The sequence below is a fragment of the Falco punctatus genome (genome assembly GCF_963210335.1).
Source record: "Falco punctatus genome assembly, chromosome: 12".
Classification (NCBI taxonomy): domain Eukaryota; kingdom Metazoa; phylum Chordata; class Aves; order Falconiformes; family Falconidae; genus Falco; species Falco punctatus.
In genome coordinates this window covers 29,978,653-30,005,344 of record NC_137592.1, presented here as the reverse complement: position 1 = coordinate 30,005,344, position 26,692 = coordinate 29,978,653, and the positions used below count along the sequence as shown (strand labels likewise).

At 41.3% G+C, this 26,692-nt stretch overlaps 1 protein-coding gene across 1 annotated transcript in view; it reads right to left on the bottom strand.

Annotated features, from left to right (window-relative positions):
* Positions 1 to 26,692, bottom strand: part of ALK (ALK receptor tyrosine kinase) — a 357,284-nt gene that overhangs the window by 222,027 nt on the left and 108,565 nt on the right. The window contains exons 5-6 of the mRNA XM_080408812.1: positions 14,259 to 14,378; positions 2,854 to 3,018 (exon numbers count right to left, since the gene is read on the bottom strand). Coding sequence (XP_080264938.1) covers positions 2,854 to 3,018; positions 14,259 to 14,378 — 285 coding nt within the window. The remainder of the gene's footprint in view (positions 1 to 2,853; positions 3,019 to 14,258; positions 14,379 to 26,692) is intronic.

Below are 26,692 nucleotides of genomic sequence, written 5' to 3'. Positions count from 1 at the left end.
TCCCAACATTGCATTTACTTTGCGACTGCTACTGAGCTGATGTTTTCCCAGCTCTATTCTTACCCCATAATCAGCTTAGGTGATTACAACCAGCTCAGAATCTGTCCTTATATATGCCAACTCTGTTACTCCCGCCACCTCATTTCAAACAGTCCACGCTAAATTTCACCTGCCATTATTATCCAGTTAAGCATCCTTTTTCAATTCCTTGCAAACCAGACCTCTAATCTTTTACCCTGAATAACTCAATATCAAACACCGCCACCTCACCGTCTATCCCTATTCACAAGGCCAATGATTTTCGTGACACAAGATGCTGAGCATGCCAAGTGAGTGGAGCACTCTGATGTAACTAACCAGATGTTGAGACACCTGAAACTAGTTCTACCTTTAGGTAGCTTGATCCATGCTGATGTGTTCCTTGAGACTGAGCTGTATCATGCTGTGGAGACAGGGGCAAAAATACAGTTCTTCCAGTGTCTCTCTCTGGGAGATCTACCAATGATTTCCTACTGAACCTTTTACAGAAACTTATACGAAGCACAATGAATCATTCCCAAGGCATTTGTTTCTATCAGTGTCTTGACATGACTTGATAGCCAAGTGACAAGGATGAGCTAAACCATCCCAAAATCTAGTTATGCTATCTGTTTATCTCTGTGCATTACTAGTCTGCAAAGGAGATGAAATGAGATTGAGATAATTGGAAGTATAATTTGCAGGAAACAGTGGGGGTTGGAATTACTGGGCTTAATTATTTCAGATTGAAACAGACCACACAACTATCTGTGCCAAGCAGCTGTAATTAAAGTGATTTAAAATAGAGAGATGCTAGCTCCAAGTGTTGATTTTCAAATGAGTCTTTATATACACAGGAGTTACAGTCATCTACGAGTTGCAGACCTACAGGCCTATTGGGGGGCTTAAGAGAAAATTACTGCTAAGTCCAACATGCCTGATCATTTAAAACAAACAAACAAACAAGCAAGCAAACAAGAAAAAAATAAACCACCCCAAACACTGGTACCCCACAAATCCAAATCCACTCAATCAATGTGACACTGGGTACTTGCCCCTCAGAACAGGTGAAAACAGAATACAAGATTCAACCTAAATTGCCTATATTCCAGATGAAGAAAAAAACCCTAAAATTTTGGTCTTAGAAATGGAATTTTATCCCAATAGACAATTGGAAATCATCAACCGATACTACACTGAGTTTTGGGCTAAGCATCAGCCAACAGTCTCCCCTTCTGCTTTGACAGACATATAAAGCTGAATACAGAAAAAGGTACAGCTTTGCCAAAAAGAATCCAAAACATACATTGATAATACGCAGCACTGCTCTTCACCTGGCACAGTATTTCATTTCTTCATGGGTTTTCCCCATTTTTTCCCCTATTCCAGGAAAGTGATAGCTACTCTTCCCTATTCAAAGCAAGCACATTTTAATTCCTAAACTTCAGCAGCAGCTACCTTACACTAGAATTTAAGAAAAAGGAGAACAGCAGCAAACATTCTGATTTACCTCAAACTTTTGCTTGACTGTATCGTTGTAGCAAGAAATTTAGTATGCGCATGTATGTTCTTTGATGTGAAAATTAGAAGATACTCACACGCATCACAAATCTGGTCCATCTGCTTTACACACTACACAGATCTCACCAAAATGACTGTTTGCTGATCAATCAGTACTCAAGCAATGGGCCTTAGAAGTTAATTTATAATGGCTATCTAGAGAAAATTACTGTACTATTGATATGGATGAGAAAACAGAATTAAAGAACATGCACGAAAGTGGCATTGAAACTTTTCCTGAGTATTTGCCTGAACATAAGAACTGTTACAAGTAGTCAGACTGCAAGCTGTCAAAGTCAAATGCCATCTCTGACTGGGTCCAGTTCTGTTCAACTTAGAATGACCTGGATGAAGGGACCAAGTATACCCACAGTAAATTCGTGGATGATACAAAACTGGATAAAGCTTGTAGTCCCAACTCCCTCGTTTCCATTTTGTAGCTTCATTCTTATCAACACCACCTGACCCTCACAGGAAGAGGTTTCAAACAGGTATTGCTAACAGCAGGAAGGACATTAAGAATTTATCTGTGTTCCCAGCAGGATTAAAAGAGCACAAATACATCTAAAAATCTCTTTAGAACTTATAATCTTAATGAAATACGTTGCTGTTCAGACATGATGATGAGCAGAAAGAGTAATTCCAACAAACCAAATTTTCTTCCAAGAAAGGAGAAAAGTCTGTTGCACTCCCCTCTTTTCAGGCTTCCCAGCTCTCTTTAGGAGACAGGAACTTTTTTCTTATATTAAGGGCAAAACTCCTCTTTTGTTTTCTTACCAAACAGAAAACCTAAGCCCTGGACACAAGGATATTGCCTAAAATGGTCTGCAAATAAGCAAGCAGTAAACAGGACCTAGAGCAGAGTTGAAATCACACTATTTTATTCATCTCTCCCAAACACTGAATGAACTGAAACATAGGCACCGTAGTACTGTTCTCATCCAAATACCATCCAGGGCATGGGTCAGCCTGAATCAGATTTTACACAATACTATATTTGATAATTTGCTTCCCATATATATGATGCAGATTGCCTTTATACAAAACCAGATCTTTCATATGCAGAATTACTTCCTTTGTTTGCCACACTGTTTGCATTCATTGTTTGCTGCAGTAAAAGGATTATAGCTGTGTTATTATTTTAGGAGGACATGTTTGTTTGGGTGGGGTTTTGGATTTTTTTGTTAGGGATTTGTTTGATGGTGGGAGTAAGAGTGTTTTGTTTTTTAAACTGAACACTACACTGAAGACATTACATAGTTGTACTCATCTTACCTTTAGGTGTATTCTCAGAGTGATCTCTCTCTGGCCCATCTGGGATGTTTAGCTGTGAGATCTCCTCTGCACTCACTCTGAGCCAGGTGCTGTTGGGGGTTTCCTGATCTTTTGAGGTAAGGGAATATTCCAGCTCACAAGGAGATTCAAAATTGCAGTCAAATACTGGAAAAAGAAAACAGAATAGAACATACCAGGTTAATTAAATCCAGCTTCCTCTGTGCTGGAAGGTGTGTATACACACGTGTGTATACACATTCATTTTACACTTTATTAAGTTAGGGCTTGCTTCTTTCCATAACAAGGTAGAAAGAAATGGAGGAAGTCCACAAACAGACAGGCAAAAATGTGTCTGAAATGGACTGCACAGAGAGGTTCATTGTGGAGGTAGCAACAAATCAAGAGGAATGCCCAAGAGCCAGTAATTTCCCTTCAGATAAAAGGGCATCATAGGCTAAAGCAGGGAAAGGTATCATCTAGACTGAAAAGGAAATAGCTTAGTCAATTGATAAAATCAGACAGAAAACCAGCCTCTTCTGGGATGCTGGTGCAAATTCAACCAGGACCATTATCGTACAGACTGTTAACACGCTTCACAGTCATGTTCCATATCAGTGCGCATGACACTCTGCAAAGCAAGTCATACATCCTGGGCACATGGGACATGCCGGTAGCCATAGCGACTGGACCCTCAGAACAACCTTCTGACCCCCTGGGTTTGAAACGCTTTACTGAGGCAGCAGAAGCCTGATCTGGTGTTGCAAACTGTAGCCTCCAGGCAGCACAACCAACATCTGCCTCCAACACCGACATTTCTTTCTGAGATGTTTCTTTTTGAGAAACCAATTACCTTGCCAGTGCAACGGTGATTCACTTCCCAGTGTCCAATTTACTATCACACCGTAATTCATGTTGCTTAACACAACACGCAGCGGTAACCTGCACAGATTTTACTTTTAATCATCAAGATTACTAAATTTTCTGGAATGCCCTGTATATATTTACTTTTGTCATCACAGTCAGCACTCAACATGATATTCTGGAAAGTAATGGAAAGAAACTGTTTCTAAACTAACTCACTATTTCTGAAAAGGCTAGATCCATTTGAAAAAGCCCAACAAAAAAAAAATCCAGGTCTTTGGAGTTTTCTACACTGTCTCCTGTTCTGCCATAGCCATGCACGTGGAAAAAAAATCTGAATTTACATTAGTAAAATTAATTATTTTTTAAAAAATTTCAATTACATTCTCTATTAAACATCTAATTTCTTCTTAGTGTGCACAGATTTATGTAGTTCAGCCTATCCTCCTGGTGATATAATATTTTCTAATCTGAAGGTTAATACCATTGCCCTCTCACTATGCTCTTCCCAGCTAATTTGCCTTTTTAACAGCAAGCTGGAAGGAGCAGAGTCTATTTTTCCAGTTTATATTTGATTTTCTTAATAAGGTGCTTTATCATTCACTCAGCTTTTTGAATGCCTCACAACACCATGGAAACCATATAATGTAAGGAATCCATATATGTCACAAGCAGCAATAACAAGGATTATACAGATTTTCTTAAATTTGAATGCACAAGTCTCTAACTCTTCAGGCCTCTATAGTATCAATATAAATTTCATGATACATGAAGCACACTTCAATTTAGGCCACAGGGAACAGTGGGTATATTCATGCTATACAGCTTACTACTGCAATATCATACCCAAACCTCAGACCACTTATTTCTGGTCCCTTAGATGTTCTTTAAAATAAAGGAAAACCCAACATTTTTTTTAACCCTATAAAGTGTTTAGAGTCTATTAAACTTTGTCTCAAAGCCCAAATAGGCAAAAGAGGAACCAAACTCCCAACTACATGTTACAGAAGACAGATCATCGTTACTGTGTAGTTTTGTTACCTTCAGTAGCACGAGCTTTAAGGCACTGTCAAAAAAAACAGGAGGGGGAGAAACACAGCTCATGCAAGGTCTTTTTTGACAGAACCCACAGGATGACATAAAGGAAAGTCCAGGCCAAGGACAACACGTGGCAAGAGCAATCATTTCAAATCAACTATTCCATTCTTTGTGGGCTTCTCTCTCCGGTCAGTCTCTCTTACTTTCGTGAACTTTTCCAGCAGTCACTGCTTGCTTCCACTCCTCTTCTGTGCAGCTGCTGGAAACAGAAGCCTTTGTGCTCTCTTACCCCCAAGCAGAGAAGCCCTTCATGGACATCCACAGGCACTTTCGTTTTCCTCCTCCGGCCCTCTCCCCCTGACAGTTTGATTATGGTGCCTACATGTACTCGATAGCCAGCTCGGCTCCCCCATTCAGTCTTCCCAGAACCTCCTCCTCAAAAGAGAGCTATCAATCAGTTGTGGAGCCTTTAACACAGCAGGCCTCTGACCTACAACTGGGACAACTTAATTGCGGTATGTGATTAAATAACAGTCGTCACATTTAGCGTTATGACCCCTGCAGACAACTAAAGTCTCTGCCTGAAGGGGGAAAAGTAAAGGAAAAAAGGCAAGTAGCAATGCCATTTCCTTCCCTTGCAATGAATAGCCTACAGAGAAGTGGACATGATCTAACACGCCTGTTATGGTCAAGTTGAATGGCCTTTATAACAGGTTATTCCTTGAAAGAAGCAGCGCCTTTGGCTCATACATCTGAGAGCGTCTGCTATTTAATGAAAACATACTTGCATCTTTTACAGAACTTGATAGTCGCCCCACATCACCAGAATATCTGCACTCTTCATAGGCTCTTATTTAAATTAGTCTTGTATCAGACACAAATTTCCATGCTATTATCCTATTCAGTACAAAGAAATGATGACAAAGACATGCTATCTGATGCAACACAGCAAAGTCTATGCAAGCAGCATCCAGTCTTCCAAGCCTAACGTTAGCTTCCTACCCTCAGGCTTTCCTTCTTTCACAATGTCTTTCACTACTGACAATGTAATATACTTTATTAAAAAAAACATTATATAAAATACATACATTTTTTTCACTGATAAGCTGCTCTTGGTGTGGCAGCTGCTATAAGACCATATAAACCAAATCTGAAAATACAGAACTTTTACGAAATTTGAATTGCTGCCACAAATCATCTGCCATTTTTTATGCTTATGCATAAAAAAGGTCTTTCTCTTTCCTTTTTTACTTTTGTCTTAAATGTTTAAATGTGACACCAAGTTTACTTTTTTCTTGCCCAGCTAAGCGTATAAAGAAGTAACCATGTGCCTTCGGAAGCTGAATAAAGCCATTCTGCCCTTTTCTGAAAAACAACAGTCACTTCAGGAAAGGTAATTAAATCCAACACAACTTTTAGTGATTATTTTTTACACCTACTACCAATATACATTGACTAGATACAGAGCTTTAGAACTTGAATAGTGTGCTTGGTCAGTAAAGTGGGTTTTTCTGTGATTTTTGGTGTGTTTTTTTAAAGAGATGTCACAGAGATTTATATCTGGTATATGTATTTATGCCACAGCTATATTGGCATTATAGATCCTAAATGCTGTATAGGAATTTAAATTCCAGAAAATTGCAAAGTATCTTTTTAAATATATTGCAAAAACCTCAAACCCTTGTCCAACATTTTTTTGCATTGGCAACCACTGGACACCAGAGAGACGGAACAGCTCACTTCCTAGAAGTCTATTTCATCATCATTACACCTTTACAGAGGAAACAAAAGTGATGCTTATAATCAAACCAAGATAAACATCTGTTTAAGAAAGGCTGAAGGTATCAATCATTTCAGTTTCTAGTATGTGAGAAGATACAGGATACCAATGATAGACTGAAAAGTAAACTAAGTACTATCCAACTGAAAAGACAGTGGTATCTGTGTGTGTGTGCCTGATGATGTCAGTCCTATGAGCAGCAACTACTTCTGTTTCAGTTAAACAGACTACTGTTTTCTAGTAAACAAATGACTTAAAATAGTAGTATAAATAATACGCCAAAACACAATAATCTGCAGGAAATATCCCTTTACATTGCTGCAGGTCAGATTATGGATCATTCGGTCTTTGGATCATCTTAGATCATTTGTGTAACCACAGGTCACAGAAACATGCCTTACCTAGAACAAAAATAATCTAATTTAAAGAGAGGTAAAAAAAGCCAGTTCTTGTTAAGAAGCTATTCCGATTATCTTTTCTTCAGCTGCCCAACAACAGGCTAGGTTTATTTGTTTTAAACCACAAGTCCTCTGAAGCACAAAAAATTTATCAGCAAGTAATTTCCACTTAGCCTGCTCCTTTCTAGTTCTACATGTGTCTGACTTAAAAGGGTCCTATTCACTCCTGGTCTGCTGACTCTTACAAATCACTCCTCCTCCATTACTCTCAGCTGGTCAACTCTTTGAAAAGGTGTGGTTGCTTTCTTACCTCACTATAATAGACAAGAGAGCAGGTAAAAGGTTTTCTCTTCTCAGAAGGACCAGCCTGGAAATGTACATCCTAACAAGCATCTCATCATCTTAAACACGCCAATCTGTACTACACCTACAGCACAAGCACACGATGTAGAGGTCACTTACACTGGCTGATCAAAACAGGATCACAACCTTCCTCATGAACACACCTCCTCCAGCAGCAACAATCGCAGCAACAGTGTAGAAACAGATAAAATATTCTTGTGCAGGATGTCTCATTTTATACAAATATTGACAGATATTCCTTGTGGAAGAGACATAATTTAAATTGTATAGTAGAGATGTGCTCTGCTGAGTGAGCTTTGAGACCTCCATCAATACCCACTAACCTCTATTATACTCATGTTATAAGGCCTATAAGCTTTTAATTTATGACAGGGAAATGACAAATTGATTTCCCAGTTATTAATCCTACGGACAGAACCAGTTCCTAAAACCTTCTCCATTCCCTCTGGATAGAAAAGGGCACAAGGCATTCAATTTAAGGGTTTTGATTGCCTCATCAGGTCCTTGTGAATTCCTATCCGCCAATACAGGGGTACACATGTTGGGTGACACAAGGAAGCCTGCGGCAGTAAGCACTTCTCCCCCAAAATGGAGCATAAATAGGAGACTGTGGGCTCTGGCTGTCAGCTCACCGACCGGGTGAATGCCCAAGGAGACAGCACATGGAGGCCAGGGCCTTGGAAGCGAGCATCGCCCCCCTGGCACGAAGATGGGGTGAAACCCTTTGCCAGTGGGTCTCTAGTGACACTTTCCACCGTGCAACTGGAGATACAGCAGCAATTTAACATGAGCAAAGCCACCACAAGATGGAAGAGCACAGAAAAAAAAAACAAAAACATGAGGGGAAAGGGAGAAGATGTCAGTGGCCATGCAAATTAAAGAGGAAAAACAATGGCAGGGTTTAACTGCCTTTTTCCTGCCAAGAAAGCAAGCCTAAAGAGCCATGTTCACCTTCTTCCATTGCTCAGCACTGAGGAAGGGCAAACTGGCACGTTTTAAGGGATAGTACGACACGTATATGCCTGCTGGGCACCCCAGGCCTTACTACCCCTAGCAACTGCCTGCGCCGACAGAACTGCCGGGTCTTCGGGCTGCCGCTCCAGCGTCCCCCTGCACCAGCAGGGCTTTATGCACGCTGCCCTGACCTTGAGTTTACTGACAGGAACGTCGCCATTCCCTCATGACGAGCCTCTCCTCAGCGTGACACACAGCTCGCCTCAGCCACACGCCACCGCAGCCGCCATTTTGTGGCCTTGTGGAGCGGGCCAGGCGCAGGCCCCCAGCCAAACCCCAGAGCAGGGTGAGGCAGCCTCACCTCGCCTCACCTGGGTGACGGGGACGGGTCCTTTCAGCCAGCAGGGGTACGGAGGGGGACAGGGGGTGTCCCGGTGGGGCTCAGTGAGGGCACACCTAGGGGGCTGGGCTCTTGCCCATGAGGGGACCGGCGGGCGGCAGGCTGGCCCTTGTGTGTGCGCACCTCTGAGGGCTCGTCACAGCTTGCTGTGTGCGAGGAGGATTTCAACGTGGCCAGATTGTCCCCACTGTCCTGGGGGTGTCACAGGGGCATGCTCCCTGCCAGGCAGGGTCAGAGCTGGCTGCGCCAGCACTGCTCATCCCTTCAACACCCACCTTGAAGGGGAAATGCTCAGCTTTTCCTCAGGAGGGGCTATCAAAGTTAGCTTGCATCCTGAAGGAAAAATGTTTTAGAGGCGGCATAATTCCACCGGTTCCGTAGAAGAGGGAATCGCCCCCAGGAAGAGCGCTGGGGCCTGGGTGCCCGGCGCAGGGCGAGCTGCCTGCCTCCCCGGGGAGCCCTGGGCTCCCCTCACGCCACAAGCGTTTCAATTAATCCTCTGGGGAGCGAGCCACAGCTGGACGGGCCACTGCTTAGTGAAAACAGCAATAATGCAACCATTCATTTATTTGTTAAGAGACTCTTTAAAATGGCAGCATGTACTTTCTATCCACCCAGCTCCTCAGTGTGCACCAGGGACTGAATCACCAAAATCTCTGACAGCTGCTTTGTTCAGTGGAAATCAAGCTACAAAGAAGAGGGCCAGGACTCCTTTATCAATCAATTATAAGCGCAGTCTTTCAAGACAGCTAGATAGAGAGGTGCGATGAGGGGGTGTTGGGAGAACAAGCAGCAATAGCTCTCATTTTCATTCCTCCTGCTCCAAGAAATGACAGAGCTCATCTTCCACACAAGAAACATTTGTCCACCAAGTCTCCCATGCATGCAGCAAAAACAATAAATTAAAACGCATTCCTAATGCCAGGGCGGGCCAAAGGACTGAAGTACCAACTAACAGCGATTGTTAGAAAATATGCTCCAGCTGGCACAAAACAGTGGTTGGATGAACTGTCATATTTTGACAATTCATACAAGGGACCTCTTGCATTAAGTTTGAAAGATCTCTAGAGAAAATGAATACTTGAGAGACAGGGAGAAAAAACATTTGTTGTCTTTCTGTATGCTATTTTATTACTGAAAAAATTTTGAGCTGTCACTGGCGTATTATCTGCAGATGAAAGAGTCTATAAGAATAATTTGAAAGAAAGTAAAAATCTGTCCCTAATAAGATTTTTTCTTTCTAGCTTAGCACAGCCTTCAGTTTAGCTAGGTTTTCCTGTAATTTTCCTCCCCCGGGATTTCAGCATGATTGCACATGGCAAAAATACCATCTAATTGTTAAACAAGAATTCTTGCATATGTATATGGGGTCACAGCATCCACTATTTTATATGGAGCAATTCTATTAATCTGGTGTGAATAACTGCTGTTAATTGAAGTCTTGCCCTAATATATTCATAACACTATTTCCAAAACTATGTCAAAGTACTTCTAAGATTGTAAAAAGGATGTGTTTGAATTAAGGTAGCATATCACTCTTGCAATCTCTCTTTACTGAGAAAGCACTGATTCATTTTTCCTCTGGGACAAAGTGTTACTCTCATTCCTCTCCTGACTCTCTCTCACCTTCCAAACAGGAATTTGTTGTAACAATTAGTTCATATCCATGCATCTCACTGTGCCATGCTGAGCCAAGTATCATGATAGCTTTATCATTCTGAAGTTGTCAGTATTAGTCCGATTTGTGGTAGATTTATAAAACGAGTAGTCATGAGAACCTAACCATAACACAAATGCATCTGGCTGGTGCCCTCTTTCTCTCCATCTTTGCTTTGGCATTCAGACTCACTGAGTTTCGTGTCAGCAGTATCTATCTGATATTCAACTCACATGAATGAAATGGTATTTTGAATGGATGCACATGAGTATTTGAATTCAGCAAGTTGCACACAATCTACCAGAAAAAAAAAATTAATAATCTGACACCTCGCTGAGCAACTGCTGTGCCACTAAGCATCAAATACGCAGTGAGAATGACCCCAAATTATTCCACACTAAAATTAGTCCAACACTTTTTTTTTTTCCTTTTAGAAAACCCAATTCAGGAAATCATGAACTCATCACAGATGACATTCCATTAGAAAGTGTAAAAAAACAAAAAAACCAAAACCAACCACCCTGTCAAATTAGTTTTCTGAAGACACAGGGCTGAGTGAAATTATTAATAAGTTGTTAATAGAGGCCATCCCTTGGATTATGCTTTCAGTACCTATAAAATCAAAGCTGTGAATAATTATGGACTCTTGAAGGTATGTGCTCCTCCTCTGCTGAACTCACCTTTTGTAGACATTTTTAAGCACACTAGTCGTTTAGTAGCCAAATCTGCTATTTCCCTACTGAGTTTTAGTCCCAGCTAACTTTGGAATCCAAACCATCACTATTTTGTAAACTTCAGAGGGAAAAGAAAGAAAGAAAAAAATCTTTAAATTATACTGCAGAAGTCTGACACAGCCTGAAAGAGGTACTTCTGTATTTTGCACAAAGCTGGTTCAGAACAGCCAAGCAGTTCAGCTGCTACTGGGGGATCTGGCAAAGAGATGCACAATCAGCACGGCGGCATAAGAATAGTTAAAAAGCCAAACCCATCTGCTGTTTCCCAAACAGTCCAACACGGCAACACTTATGCTTGTTACTTTCATGAAACGTTTTTCTTTCAGAAGAGAATTTAGATGGGCTGAAGTGCATTTTATTTTTTTTTCCAATCAGTAGCACTTTCCACAGTTGCCACTGTACCCTGCCAGGATCACGCTCCAGGTCCAGTGCCGTTGGCTGGCCGGGGGGATGTGAAGGGTGGAGCAGAGACGGGTGTATTAACTGCACGAAGGCTTCCAGGCCTTAAGGGGCACCCATCATCTGGAACCCCTGTTACAGAAGCTTAATGGATTTTATGCAGTGGACAACTGATTCCTTATACAATACCTATCTATACAGAAAGGAAAATTAATATTCAACCAACCAGGACAAGAAATGAAATATGTGGCTGGGTGCAGTTAATCATGTAAGCCTCAGGACAGAGTTCCATCAGTGCCGCAAACGGGAGATTAATATGCTACCGTAAGTTCACATATGCAGAATGCATTAGAAGTTTGTTCTAGCCACAGGAAATAGTCTGAGTGTACCTCAAAGAGAACAAAAGACAACACAAAAATATGGAGATGTAAAGACTCCTTCCCTGCAGGCTGAATTCCCAGATAATTTTGACTTCATGTAGTTTGTCTTAAGTCTTTGTTTTCTGAAAGGCAGGTGGATTTTGCATCTCTGAGATGGTAGATAATTAATCAGTGCTTGGATAGAGACAAATCTAGAAACATCTAGACAAAATAGAAAAAAAAAAAAAGTCTTGTGAATGCATCACACTAAAGTATCCTGTTGTGCCAATGATTCCCTTTAAGGATTGCTGCATATACTTTCAAAGATATCATCAAGCACGGTTCCTGCCAGAACTACTAGATGCAGTCTGTCAGAATGTTTAATTCTGAGAGAAGGAGCAGAGAACTTTGTTGGGCAGAGGGAGAGGGACCCTACACGTCAATTTACTCAGCCTTTCAATCAAAGAGATTTTTCCAATAGCAGAACAGTGGGAAAAGTAATTAAGACAACTAATATTGCCCCACTCTAGCAATGTCAGCCAGTTATATTAGACAGGTCCCATCAGATGATTAGGCAAACAAAGTTTTGACAGAAGTTTTATTGAGCACACTGTAATCACAGTCACACTGGGAGCAGCAAGGAAAGCTTCTGACAGAAGAGGAAAACACTCTAGTAGTAAAGGACTGCTGGGTTTTATTTCTGCTAATGATTTGTTGTGTGATTTTGGATTAACCACTTAATCAGAAGGCAGGGGTGTGTCCTGGGACAAGGTTACTTGCCTAGAGCTTGGGCAGTCTAGCTTTATCTTCTGCCTCGCTCTGCCGAGTCCCTGTGTGACCTTCAAGGAGCTCCTTAGACCCAGAGCCAATAATCAGCTGCTGAAAGGCACTGTCCATTCCTGTCATGCTCACAGCAGTTCTGGACAGAAATCTAGATCCCTGGGAAGTTTACTAATGAACATTCAGATGGATATAAGCAGCAGGTTTGCAGAGGAATAGAGAGTTAAGAATTGCCCTCTTAGGCTTGGACTGTGCTTACATGCTCTACTCCATGTACCCACACTAGTCCCCCCCCTGAAGTGGTCAGCATAGTGATGCTATGGGGTGTTCCAGTCTGAAATGCCTAACTTTGAGGGCTACTGCTTCCCCTTTAATTTAAAGGAGGTTCTGACAACTTTTAGAAATGTTGAAGTGTAAAGCTAGAAAAATTAATCCTGCCCCTCTTCAAAATTCTCCAGTAGTTTCAAGGTATTTGTCCTGAATTACACCTACTGAGGGAGAAAGCAGTTCAGACTTGCCCTGAGTGAAGATTGTATTTTGTGTAACACCTCATGAAATTCCTGCCTTTCCTTGCAAAACAGATGGTTGGAATATGGTAGAACTTGGTCTTGTGCAACCAGCTAAAATCATAATAAATCATTTCTGCTTAGATGCAGTTACATTTATCTCCATGTGATGTTGTCAGATGGAATGAATGCTTTTAGGTTTTAAGAACAAAGCCTTCCCTTAGAATAGTATTACTGAGAAACTGAAAGAGTTTAGGAAGAAGTAATAAAGGATAAATTAAAAACCATTCTTGCAACTTCTGAGAAAACCAAGTGAGGGGAAAAAGATTGTACTACTGTCCCTTCCAAAAGGAAATTGGTGTGTCCTCATCATTCAAGCAGATACAACAGCTAGGAGCAGATATTGTATGCCAGTGGAAAGAATATATATTGCACACATAAAAGGCTGCAACATAAATTTGAAGAAATATGGGACTCCTTCATATAGGTAGGTCAAACTTTTCCCTCAAGCAGATAATTACAGGCTTGGGGTGAGTAAATCTTATTAGCCTCTCAGCACCTTATCTCCCCTCATAGAGAGTGGTAGTAGATATATAGTAAATATATTCTACTTCAGTCACTTTCTGGATTGCATGTTAGATACAGCCTTATGCAGTCCAGTCCTAACCACAACCATTGTATTTCACAGTGGAATGGCTATGGATAGTCAGTAAGTAGGTCATACCAGAGAACAGATGAAAACACATTCCCAGATTTTGGAAGGGATGAGTTACAAAAGGAGATGGCAGGAAAAAATAAGTTTGGTACACAGCTCATCTCTTTATAATATTGCTGGATTCCAACATACCACTCAAATATCACAGTCTAGCAATAGAATCTACAGCCCCTTGCTTTTGGGGGAACAGGGCAGGCTGCGGCAGCCCAGGCCATCAGGTACCTCTGTAGAGATGGCACGGCCAAGGCCACATCGGACTGGGCTGGGCTGAAATGGGACTCCTGGGCCCACGGGCAGGGCAGGGAAAGGCCCGTGTGGTGGCTGGTAAGGGGCATTAAGGCTTATTAGTGCCCTATTCTATCAAGAATCATTTGACTTGTGTTGTTTCACTCTAGTATTGTACCAATATCCTTGGGCAATTAGTTACAGCCTCTTTCGGATAACATATAAATGCTACTTACTGTGTCGTCCTCTATGGGAGTAGAAAGGGGATGTATCTCTCATGACCCAAGTCAAGTTCCAAGCAGAGTAACCAGGAGGAAGAGGAGGGCTGTTTGCTGGGAGATCCAAACTGCTCAGACCTTTCATTTAAAAAAAAAAAAACAAACCAAACATTATGTATGACACAGCTGTTTGCATGGTACACATCAAATGCAAAGATCTTAAACAGCTTTATAGACGCACGCAATAAGCCTTTATATTCAACTACTTCTTGGTCAGTTCTTCCTTCCTGATATGTGCACTCACAGAGAGACAGGAGATTAATTGCTTTACATCACAAAATTACTATCACCTAGAAGAACTGTCAAGTTTAATCCCACACTGATTCCAAGTTCTTTTTCACCTTTCAGTCCCTCAATTTGTTGTTCTTTAAGGTTTTTAAAATTTTGTTAGCATGAGGAGATCCTGTACGCATGACAAGCAAATGTACTCAGCTTCTGTTCAACAGCCCAATCCATCTCAAAGATGCTTTGGGGAATTAGAATACGACAGTGACCCAGAATAGGCAAGAAGCTGTACAAACCTGCACTGACTCTGCAAGACCATGATGATATTAGAGGTGCAAAGAGAAACGGTATGTGAAATAGCACACAAGGTCAATGAGCAAAGCAGAATTCTATAAGCTCAGAAAGCACAGATTTTCCCTGTGAACGTTTAAGTTGGATTTTCTCAAGACAACAGGATCTTGAGTATTCTCATCTCATTTTTTGAGGTCCTCAGGGGAAAGGTAGGATTTAACTTTGGAGAAATACAGACAGGCAAAACTTGCATTTGGGAGGTTTGTTTGATGGAACAAAATAAACCTCTGAATCGCTGATATGTTCTGATTTTTCACAGAAGCCATAAAGAATTTGTTTTTCAGAAGGAATATAAAAAGTACATTTTTGATCTATTCAGTAATTTTTTTTCAAGTAAGAAATACTGCAGTTGCTTGCTTGAATCCTTCTAGTTTAGATGCAATGCTAAGCTTTCCTGTAAAAACAGCAAAACAATTTGGTACTACCTCAATAAAAAGTTTGGTAAAACTTTCTGTAACAATAGGCATTAACTAACTTAGGGTAGTAATTAATTCAGAGTGCTGAAGAACTGTCCTATTGAATGGATAAATAGTGACAGATAATAAAAGATACATTTAAGGGGCTAATAGTAAACAAGATAAATGGCTGAAGCCTTGGGGAAAACACTGCTTTGATTCTGTTAAAGCTCTGCTTCCCACTTCCACTGAAGAAAAACTTGGAAATTTCAGGTGGACTTGTCAGAAGCTCAAATACCAAGTGTTAGTTGTGCCCCATCTCATTCTCAGTGCAAGCTCATTTTTAGCACACTCCTGTAACTGAGTAATGCTAGCAAAACCAAGGGAAAAATGACCATTCTTATGTAAGAGCTGTAACTCTTGCTCATTGCTTAGAGCAATAATCTTCAAGACAATAATGGGCTTCAGGCAGTATTTTAAGCAATTCTTGAGTGGAAAAAACTTAAGGTGCCTAAATGGCTCAAGTAAACCTGGTCTCTATGCTAAGTTACGGTACAATAACTAAATATCCCCTATTGTTGCCTGGAACACAGCAACACAGAAGATCAGGCCAGTGATTTATGAGGGTAGGTATCACACCTAGTGTCCTGCCTTCAGCTGTGAACGATGAAGTGATAGGTAACTACGGAATAATCTTTATATTGGCTTTTCCTTCCTAACATCAAGACATAGATGACATGTCATTCAGTAGCCCCTGGGACAGCTGGTTGTGGCAAGTAACGTCAGGTTTCATTACAGTAGTTATAATAGTTGCTAAAAGAAGATTTTTTTTACTACAAATGTGCTTCACTTTCATGCTAACATAAAATAATAAAAAGAAGCAGCATATTGATAAAAAAATGAGCTCCTGAAATAAGCTAGTGTTAAAAGCAATGTATGTTTTGCCACATGTGAGATGCCTGCCCAGTATGGATGTCCATGTTATACAACACCTGTACCCAGGGATTCTCCAAAATGGGTAATGATTTAATGTCCTGATCACAGGTCTCCCACAGACAAGGACTCTGGGGCCTCTTTACCCCTAATGGACCCAAATGAATGCAGACGTTGTACATTTACTACTGATAGAGAGCCAAGCTGTGGGTTTGCAATCCTGTGAAAATTTCACACCAACCTGAAAAACTGAACTGCTCCCCATCTCTGTTCCCATGGCAAAATAATCTGAAAGTCACTGAGGTGCATTTCCCTCCCTAACACTGCAGCCACAGAACTCAAAATTAAATCACTGCTGCTACCCTGGCCAGCCTCACCTGGGAGCCAGTGAAACAACGATCAGCTGCAGTACCCCAAATTCCCTGGCACGCCTCACATTCAGAAAAATGCCTCTGCACGTTGTGTTCTTCAGAAATCATGCCTACCTTCAGCCTCAGCTAAGTGGAAATGTTCGCTCTGTCACCAAGATATGCAGTGAATCATGATAAAAAATAAAGTTGAACATCTGGGCAGAGAAGACAGGGCAGTCCAGGCACCTGAACCTCCCCTCTATTAGCAGCAAAAGGCACATAAGAGATAACATGAAAAATTGGAAGTTTTTCTCTATTTTTAAGGATTGCAATGTATTCAGTTCAGTCCATTTTAACCTGAGAACTCCTTTTTCTCATATCCTTTAGGATTAATTTCGGAACTTCATCTCAAATGATCCGCTTGGGCTATTGGTCTGAACTTGAAGACAAGAAGATTGTATCAGAAGTTATGAATCTTTCCCAATTAAGTTATCTCCTGAGGAAGACGCTAGGTAAAACGTTTTTGTATAGCCAAGAGGCTACTCTTCACGGTGAGGAATGATTTGATTTCGAAGTGAGCTATAGGTTAAGAAAAGGAGAGACCTTTCCTCTCCCGCCTCCAGGGCATTTTACGTCCAGAAAGGCAATAACAGTAGACTATCAGCTAAACAAACGCATCTTGTGCAGCAAGGGCAATGCAAACATAGATCACGCTGCAGCCTTTTTACAAAACAAAGGCTTTTCCCCCTCTCCAAAACTATTCATATTGAAGCCAAATAGCACTAAGAAAATTTTGCCTCCTTCTTTTTAAATATGCTATCCTCCCATTCTGGTTGTTTGTACCAGGGTGCTCTGTCACTTGTCAACAGTAACCCTAACCTTTAAAAAAAATTAATGGATTAGCCACTGGAAGCTGACAGCTCCATTTTTAGTAGCCAAAAGTATGGCAAGGTACAACAGATGTTTCTTTGATATTTCTGCCTAAAGGAATATCCAGGGCCAAATCCTGACCCAAGTACTCCATCACAGCAAGAAACATGCACCTGAAGAGAACATTTGACATTTCTGTTTTTAAACTTGCGCAAAGGAATCTCCTTAGGGGATGTGAAATTCGTTCAGCTCACCAAGTTTTGGTAAAAACATAGAAAATGGCTCGTGTACTGAAGTCAAGCCTCAAGGCCACAAATTCATTAAATAAAATATTTACGTATCATTTTAATGAAAAATATCTCTTTAATAGAATAACCTGGCATGTTCACATAAAAATGGAAAACAGGAAAAGCTTTCTATTTGGGTCATTTTTAAACAAACAGGATTTCCTCCCTTTTTTGCCCTTTCTAGAAAAAGCAAGTATATCCCCAGCAATTAACATATGTACTTTTCTAAAGTTCCGTGCAGTGCAGAAATGTAATTGAACTTTTATGAAAACACCCATGCCTTTTTAAACCAAAACCTGCACCTACATGTAACCAAATACTGCTTATTACTACCTTTGGATATTGCTTCATTACTCAGAGGATAAGCTTTCTCCCTTTGCTCAGCTGTATTACTGCCAGTTTCTCAGTGGTAAATGTGAGGTGACAAACCTGCATATACCTGTCCTCTAGATTTCAGAGTTGCAACAGATGTGTAAATTAGTAACTGGGATCCACATCTCAAAATCATTCATGTTTGCATGGAAATCAGAAATTAACATTAGTAGTATTTGTGGTTCTGATTGATAACAGCAACCAACAGAATAGTTGTTAGCAAATATTACAATGATATGTTTAGAAACAGCCTCCATTAAGATGTGGATTTTTCCAGTCTCTGGGAAAGCCTGACATTTCAGAAAAGGTTATTCCAATTCTAAGTAAAAGGTACCAATTTTCCACAGAAAGAATATTACAGAAGTTATTTTCTCCCCTATTATTAAAAAAAAAACAAAAAACAAAAAACACCAAGCCAAATTACTTGGGACCAAGGCGACTCCATTTCATTTCAACAAACAAAAAAACCTTTACAGGCAGCTGACTGCCCTAGGTATGGAAAACTCTGCAGACATCTCCTAAGATCCAGAGGCAGGCCCAGGACCTCCTGGGAAGGGCAGATCCAGCACCGCGAGGCCCTGAACCCTTCTCCATCCTGCAGAAGCGCTCTCAGGACCCTGGCTTTTCTGAAGCCCTCGCTGGCTATGATCAGCGAGATGTCTGGGCTTACCTCAGTCTAGCTGAGAGTGTACACCCCAGAGGTTTTTGATAAAGGATTCCTGAGCTTCTGGCTCCACTAAAGTTCTTGGTTTCAGTTTTAGGGGGTAAGGGGATGCAATCAGGGGGAAAAGATCCTCTGAGGATTCCCTGTAAGCTCTCAAATTCACAGCTGATCCTCACGATCAGTACTCATACAGCCTCTTAGAAATTTTCATTTTTCTCCTCTTCCCACTTACAAACATACCCAGTCGTCCATGAAAGCGCAAAAACCACATTATATTGAGGTGACCGAGCAGCACCAGAACCAACAAACAGCCCAAGTAAACGCTTGGTGAATAATCCAGAGACTCAACTATGCTCATACAAATAACTGTCTAAATGAGATTCAGAAGCAAAATTCAAATTCTGTTTGTAGTCAAGACAGAGAATGAGGCAAAGGGCAAGCTCATTCCACAGTTTCTTGCTCTCAATAGTTGGTAAGCTTTAGTTACATTAATGGGTGGATGTACTCCCAGGTTTCTTTTTACAACCCTTTTCTAAAGTATGAAAATGTTCGCTGACAGTCTGTCAAGTTTATCTTTTTCAGTTGGAAAATATATTTAATAATGCATTATGTTACAATGATTTTATGTCATACTGAAAGCCTGATGAGTGTAAATAAACGATAGTATGTGTGTGTCACCGAACCCGTGCCGGATTGCTGCAGAGAAGAAATTTGCATTTAGTGGGCTGTAGCAGACCTGTGGATAGTGGATTCAGTTGGATGTGGTGCACGAGGCATAGAAGCGATCAAAAACGCTGACTGGCAGATACTTGATGAGTAAATTTGGGAATAGCATATAGTTCTTGTACATGAAGCATGTGTCACTGATAAAACTGTATTTATCTCAACAACTGTGTTATCCTTCTGGCCCTGACTACTTTTGTTTGGTTGGTTTTGTCTTTGTAAGGCTTATTTAAAATTTTCTTTTAACCCCTTTCTGTTAGCAATGTATTTTTTCTCCATCTCCTTTTCACAGAGAATTTTAACTTTTGATTGAAAAAAACCCAAATACCTCAAACCTGACTATTCCTCAGCAGATAGGTAGTTCCAGCTCCATTCTTTACCAGCTGGGCAGTCCCTACCTACCACGCTCTGTGGACGTTTACTGATGCAAGGAGAGTCAGTGCTAAGTCTTAGGAGATGCGGTCTGTTCAGCAGACCTTGGCTTTGGAAGAGGAACATGAAACACCCAAATCACAATTCCACCAAGGCATTACAACAGCAAAATACTAACCAAGTACTGGTGTGTTGTACCTCATTACTGGGGGGGGGGGGGGGGGGGGGGGGGGGGAGGAGGGGGCAGAATTTAAACTCCTACATTTTCCTGTTAAAACGCAGGGGAAAACAATTTTGTTTTCTTTGCTGCTTTCTGTGAATTCTTAGCATTTGCATATCTATTGTAAAATACAAGAAATCTATAATTTCTACTTTGAAAGCAAGTGGCATCCAAAGAGTATTTAAAAATAAATAAATAAAAATGACCAAGCTTATATTCTACCCAGTTCAACTACCATAGTTTAAAAATATACTGCCATCTAGAGCATTCTGCTGCACCTCAGCTGCTCTGCAGCTGCTGAAGGCCTGCCCAGTAAGACACCAGAAAACGGCAATGAATCACTGATAAAGAGCTCAGGGTCTCAATTAGAGACCAGACTAGGAATGGCTTAAAGTTGTTATTCATCTGTGTGCGAACAAGAAACCTTTAAAAAAATCCAACAGTGATCTGATCTTTGCTGTAATAATCTTCTACAGCACAATTAAGCATCTCTGCGGGCAACACAGAGAAAACAAAGGACTGAGTGTTAGTAATTGAACTGCTCTCAGTTCTGGTTTGTCCCTCAAAAGCTGAGGCCGCTGGCAGGACCACGCCAAGGGATGTGCTTCTCCTGCTTGTCTAGCCTGCAGCTCTGCTAAACAAAGGCGAAAAGCCCTTTGGCAGCAAAGTTCCGTGTATAAATGTACCTTTTGAATTTTGGATGCTTGCGCATTGTATCAGCTTTTAGATATTTTAGGATCACAACCAGAAAAGGAGTGTTGGGGGGTGACTGTGGCGCTGCTCTGTTCAACACAGGGCAATACACGTCCTCGCGTTTGAACTGATAACCAATGGATCTGAATTACCAACCAGCTACGCAGTGAAAAGCACAAGCCATTATGTCCAGCTGCTCCCTGCAGCACGGACAGACCTCCAGACAGCAGGAAAACGCAAGATAAAAGCCTGTGGAATTGGTAACCTTCCTACTAAGGCTCACTAAAGTACTTCTGGTTGCAGATGTTCTGAATTTTTTCTCTATGTGTAAAAATAAAGCGAGCCCTTCCACTCTGGAGAGGTTGTCTGAGGTATTTGTCTACTGTAGTTTAGAAAAACCTCCAGCATACCCACTGAGAGGACACGTGTGTCAACATTAGAAAGTTCCTCCATGTGCAGTTGTTGGAAGCCCTTCCAGTGCCTGCTGGGCCAGCGCCTAGAAGGACTCTCCGTTACAGCATTCCTCATCTGAAGGACTTCAGAGCAGTTGCTTACCAGTATGATTCCTATACCGGTATATATGCTATATCAGTATGATTCTCATCGGTCACAGCTGGGGTCCTGATCCCACACGTTCTCAGCGTCCATATACTTGCACATCCCAGATCAGTCCTCTGTATGGAACTTTCCCTTAGTCTGTACCCAGTTAACATAACCTCTAGAAGCATAGTGGCCAGGCTCAAGGAAAAAAAAAAAAGAAAAAAATTTGTTTTGACAGCATTTTAATAATTCATTACACATACTGACTTCAAACCATTTAGTGCCTTTACCTTGGATTTCTGCATAGCTGCTTCCATATTTAAAACATACATCCAGCTGCACATACAGATTTGCACACTTCCTAATCATTCTAGGTAGTGAGATTAAGGAAAAAGAAAGAAGCAAACCTAGAAACAACCTCCTGCTCTTTATACACTTAAAACCATCTACTACATTGTACTACACTGACTGCGTACTAACCTGGAACACATGCACAAACTTACACCACTAAGCAGTTATCACTAACACAGCTACAGATTTTAGATACTCAGTGGCCCGCAGTCCCTACAAATTTTAATACAAGCTCATATTTTTCTCAACGGCTACCTTTTGATCTGTCTCTCTTATTTTCAAGGCGTGGCGATCTGATGCTCACTTATTTTTGCCTCTATGTTTCTTAATTGTCAATGGACCCATTTAAAAATTTCTTGAATATTTAAATTCTGGGGGAATTAGTATTTGAAGGTTTTGGTGCAGATCTGCACCAAATTTTTTGTGGTCTGCACGAGGCTTTTCACCCTCAGAGCTGGCAGCCTGCATCACCTTGTAAAGACTTCTTTGATCAGGATGAAAATGGTGGTAACTCCACCTTCCCACGCTTTCATGTCAGGTCAGTACCTCTAACTCTAGAGACATTTGTAACAAAGTTTAGGGAACGTTTTTTGCTTCCATATATAGCCACTAAATGCCCTCCTTCAATCCCAAATCCAACTACAGTCACACAGGACCTCACCATTTAAACCCACCTCTTCCACCGCACTGCAGCATTGAGCTTGGATGGGGGATGGAGAGGAAACAAAGTTCATTCCCACACACTTACTGCATCTCAGAAGGAAGGACAAACTTTTTTCCTATGGTTCCCAACACAGACACAAGAGACAATTCAAAGGTCCCAGTTTAGACCAAGTTAATTTGGGAAGTGTCTTTACTTAACTCCAGCTGATTTATCCATCTTTCCCCAGGAACCCACATTCCCCATATCCCATACTACTACATATGCCCCTTTCTTCGTGAAAAGAGTTTTTTGGACACGTGCACAATCCTTCTTCCTCAAAGAGCATGGGGTAACATCCAGAACAGTCACTCATCCACCACCTGGCATAAACCCACCTCAGGCATAAGCGTAAGTCTTGTTTCGCTGCCTGGAACCGTTCAACAGTGCCAGCTGCAAATGTTGGTCACTAAATACTAGTTATTTGGAAGAAAGAACAGCAGTGGCATAAGTCAGCCTTGTTTTTCCTCATTACTATCATTATTACCATTATTGCTTCTGTGAAAGGAGGGAAATTCTATGTTTATTGCACACGCGCATGTGAAAGAGAGTGTTTGCAGAAGGCTTAATAATGGTCCCACATATAGAAATACAAATCCAGGGATTTTTTTTTAAATCAAATGTCCCCACCCCTTCACAATTACAATAGATCACAAACAAAGAAAATAAAATACAGGAACTTCAGGTAAAAACTGGCGATTTCCCACACAAAAGACAGAGAAATCCTGAAGTGATGTCTCCTATAGAAACTGTGCCTTGACTGTACCACGTAGACAGAAGCAACACCTTTAGAAAGGTCACTGCAGCTCCAGAGGCTTTGTCCAGCTTTAATACGTGGAATAATTCTGAAACCTTGCAATCCAAAAATGGTATTTTAGAAAAAGAAACTTTTAAAATATGCCTGTCATATCAAAACATAAAGTGAACACTCCAAGGAATTATATGAAGCCCTACATATGTACAACAGACACAAACTGTGAAGCAGTGACAGTTATAAATTTCCTGCCATTTGTATGGTTAAAACCATTTATTTGCTGCATTAGGCACTTCTGTTAAGATATAGTGCTGCAGAATAGCAACAAATGTGCAGGGTGTTTTGGTACCAGAGAAAATACTAGACATTTGTTATTGGTAGGCAAGCTGCATTATTTCTAGAAATAGCAAAAGGGTTCGATGACTATTTCAATCTAAAACACAGCTGTCTTGGCAGTAACAATAAAAACTACTTCATATTCCCTTTACTGGGAAAGATGCCAATGCGCTTAGATTGTCTATTTTCACTGCAACATTTAATTTTGCTTAAGGTAAAGGACAGCATCTCCGACTACAACCGGGGTGTATTTAGATGTGAAAGTACTTCTCAAGGAAGTTCTGCAAGTGCTGCCAAAATGAAGTCCATGAAGCACCTGAGCGAGGCATGAGAAACTGCTGTCTTCACCCAGATAGACACCTCCAAGTTGACTGTGAGTAGAAATTGTAAAAGGGAGATTGCTGATCATTCTGTCTTTCAGGTACAAAAGAAAAATGAGCAGCAGTATCTCTGGAGATACTCTGATTTTTTAAAGTGGTTTGGTTTTTTTTTTACCATTGTGGCACAATTTTTCTCTGTATAGCTGCTTTCCAAAGATCTTAAATATTAACTAATCTTCAACATTCGCATAAGAGAGGTGAGTGATGTTGTGAAGCAGCTGATACCACCAGCCACCATCCTCTGCTGGATGGCACAAGAGCAACTCAGTTATGAGATACAGAAGACAGTGCTCAGCTCCAGGCAGGGCCTTCTCTGTGGGGCAGGATGGCCCAGGTTACCTCTGCTGATACAAACCATGCTGCTGTGAAGTCCTACTCAGCCTTCTATTTGGCTGCTAGTATAAAGACGACCGTCCAAATATCAATGACATACAGTCTAAGATGAGTAGTGTGGTGGGTTGACCTTGGCTGGACACCAGGTGCTCACCAAACCGCCCTGTCACTCCCCTCCTCAGCAGAATGGAGGGGAGAAAATATGATTGAAAAAACCCTTGTGGGTCAAGATAAAAGCGGTTTAATGAAGCAATAGCAAAAGTCACGTGCATAGAAGCAAAAGAAAACAAAAGATGTTCTCTACTTCCCATCAGCAGGTGATGTTTGGCCACTTCCCAGGAAGCAGAGTTTCAGTACACATAATAGTTGCTCCAGAAGACAGATGTCGTAAATAATGAATGTTTCCCCTTCCTCCTCCTTTCTCTCAGCTTTTCTATCGGAGCAGACATCATATGGTATGGAATATCCAGTTGGTCACTCTGGGTCAGCTGTCCTGGCTATGTCCCCTCCCAAGATCTTGCCCACCCCCAGCCTGCTGGTGGCTGGGGGAGGCTGGAGGGACAGCCTGGATGCTGAGGAGCACTGCTCGGCAGTAGCCAGAACACTGGTGTGTTATCACCACCTGTGTAGCTACCCACAAGCACAGCACCGTCAGGGCTGCTGTAGGGCTCAGCCAGACCCACACATGTAGGAAGAGGCAGGTTACCATCACCTGCCTATCGCAGAAGAGAGGAGCGCTCTGTTCTCTCTGCTATGTGTGCCCACGTACCGACACAGCCTTCCTCAGAAGCGGCAAACCGGGCGAGAAGGGCTGGTCCCAAAAGCTAGCCTTTATGGAAACATAAGGAGCTGTGAAACAACTAGCAGAAGACATGAACCACATGGGGAAAACTGGACATGATGGCTATATGGTAGAGTTATGTACCTCTTATATGCGAGGGTACTAAGAAACCATGGGATTAAATGACCTGCTCAAATTTACGTCACTCAAAGTTAGCAAAGTTTAGAAAAGACGACAATCCTTACTATTTCCTTCTCCCCAGAGGTCCCCACTTCTGGTAATCCAGCCCCAGTCACTCGGCAAATGACTTCACTCTTGTGAAAGTGAAATTCTGTGCATCTGGAACAGCACCAGTGTGTGGACGGGGCTTTCATCTACAGGAAAATAAAACCAGAGGAGCCTTGAAGGAATACCTAGGAGAACAGGAAGATACTCTATACTGATTTTTTGGGGTTTAGTTTTCCTCAAGTTTCTGTCTACTTAAATCCTTTTCTACAAAAGAGAAACAACTTTGCTTCTTTTCCCCCCAGAACCTGTGCTGCTCAAAAAGAATTTTCCAAAGTGATTACTGAAAGGCCCGTAAGAGAAATGATTACAAATGGCTGAGTTAACTGCTCTGGATGGCCTCATCAGTCATCATAATGTGGTCTCAGCACCAGACTCATCAGGACAGGCAACTTGTCATGACAGATGACACCTCTTCAAGAAGCCTTCCTCCCACGGCTTTTCCCCAAGAAAGTCCTCCTGGGATAAGGTGCTTGCAAATAGCGGTCCTTAAGCAATAATCAAGGAGGAAGCATCACCAGCTGCCTTCAGTGAGCGGCTTCAGTGCTGGGGCTTCTTTTTTTTAAGTTTTACCTTTAGTCACCAAGTGTGGAATGTTTTATTTGTGTGCACATCTTGAAATCAAAGTACTTTCATCAGTTGCTCTAAAGGTGAACTTAGAGATGATGGTAAGGCGACAAATGAAGAGAGAGGAGGCCAGAAAAGGCCGAGGCAGCACTGCTAGCCTTATGCTGCTTTTCCACTGCCAGCCCCAAATGATGTAAAACAAACCTATGCCTCATTTTTGGCATCTAGAAAAGGAAGAGTATACAGACCTCTATTGTAAATCTGCTACAGAAATCGGTAAGTTGATATTTTTATATATATATATATATAGTTATACAGCACCTTCTGTGATGCGCACCACACTAATACCCGTCATAAATAAAAGCCTACTTATCATTCCATAGATACTGTTTGGGGAACTGGAACTCAAGAGAGCCAGTTCCATTTCCAGTTCTTATCTGCAATGAGATCTCAGATAAATTGCGTAGTTTCTCCTTTTGCCTTCTTTTTTCTACTACTAACACAGAAGTAATGAAGCTCAATGGGCTTGTGAATCCTTGAAGAAAAAAAGAGTAAATATTTTTATGAAGAAATGTCTAAGCAAGATTTTCAGAATATCATTTCCGTTAAACTTTTTTGTCCTGCTCCTCACACATAGCTTTTACTGTGGAGAGGGTAAAAAGCTTGTTTAAGAACAGTTGGCTTCTTAATAACATACCTCTCAGTCACAAAGAGGCAAACTATTTGCAATGAACAGTTTGTTTGTGAAATCTGGCACTCGTTGGCTGTTTGCAAATTGTTCATGGACAGATCGCAGTTGATGAATACTTTGAAATTACTCAAATATTTACTGGCAACAGATTTCAGCCCTTGGGGTTTTTTTGTTTGTTTGCTTTGTGTGGTACTCCAGCTATGCACCAGTTGGTCTTTC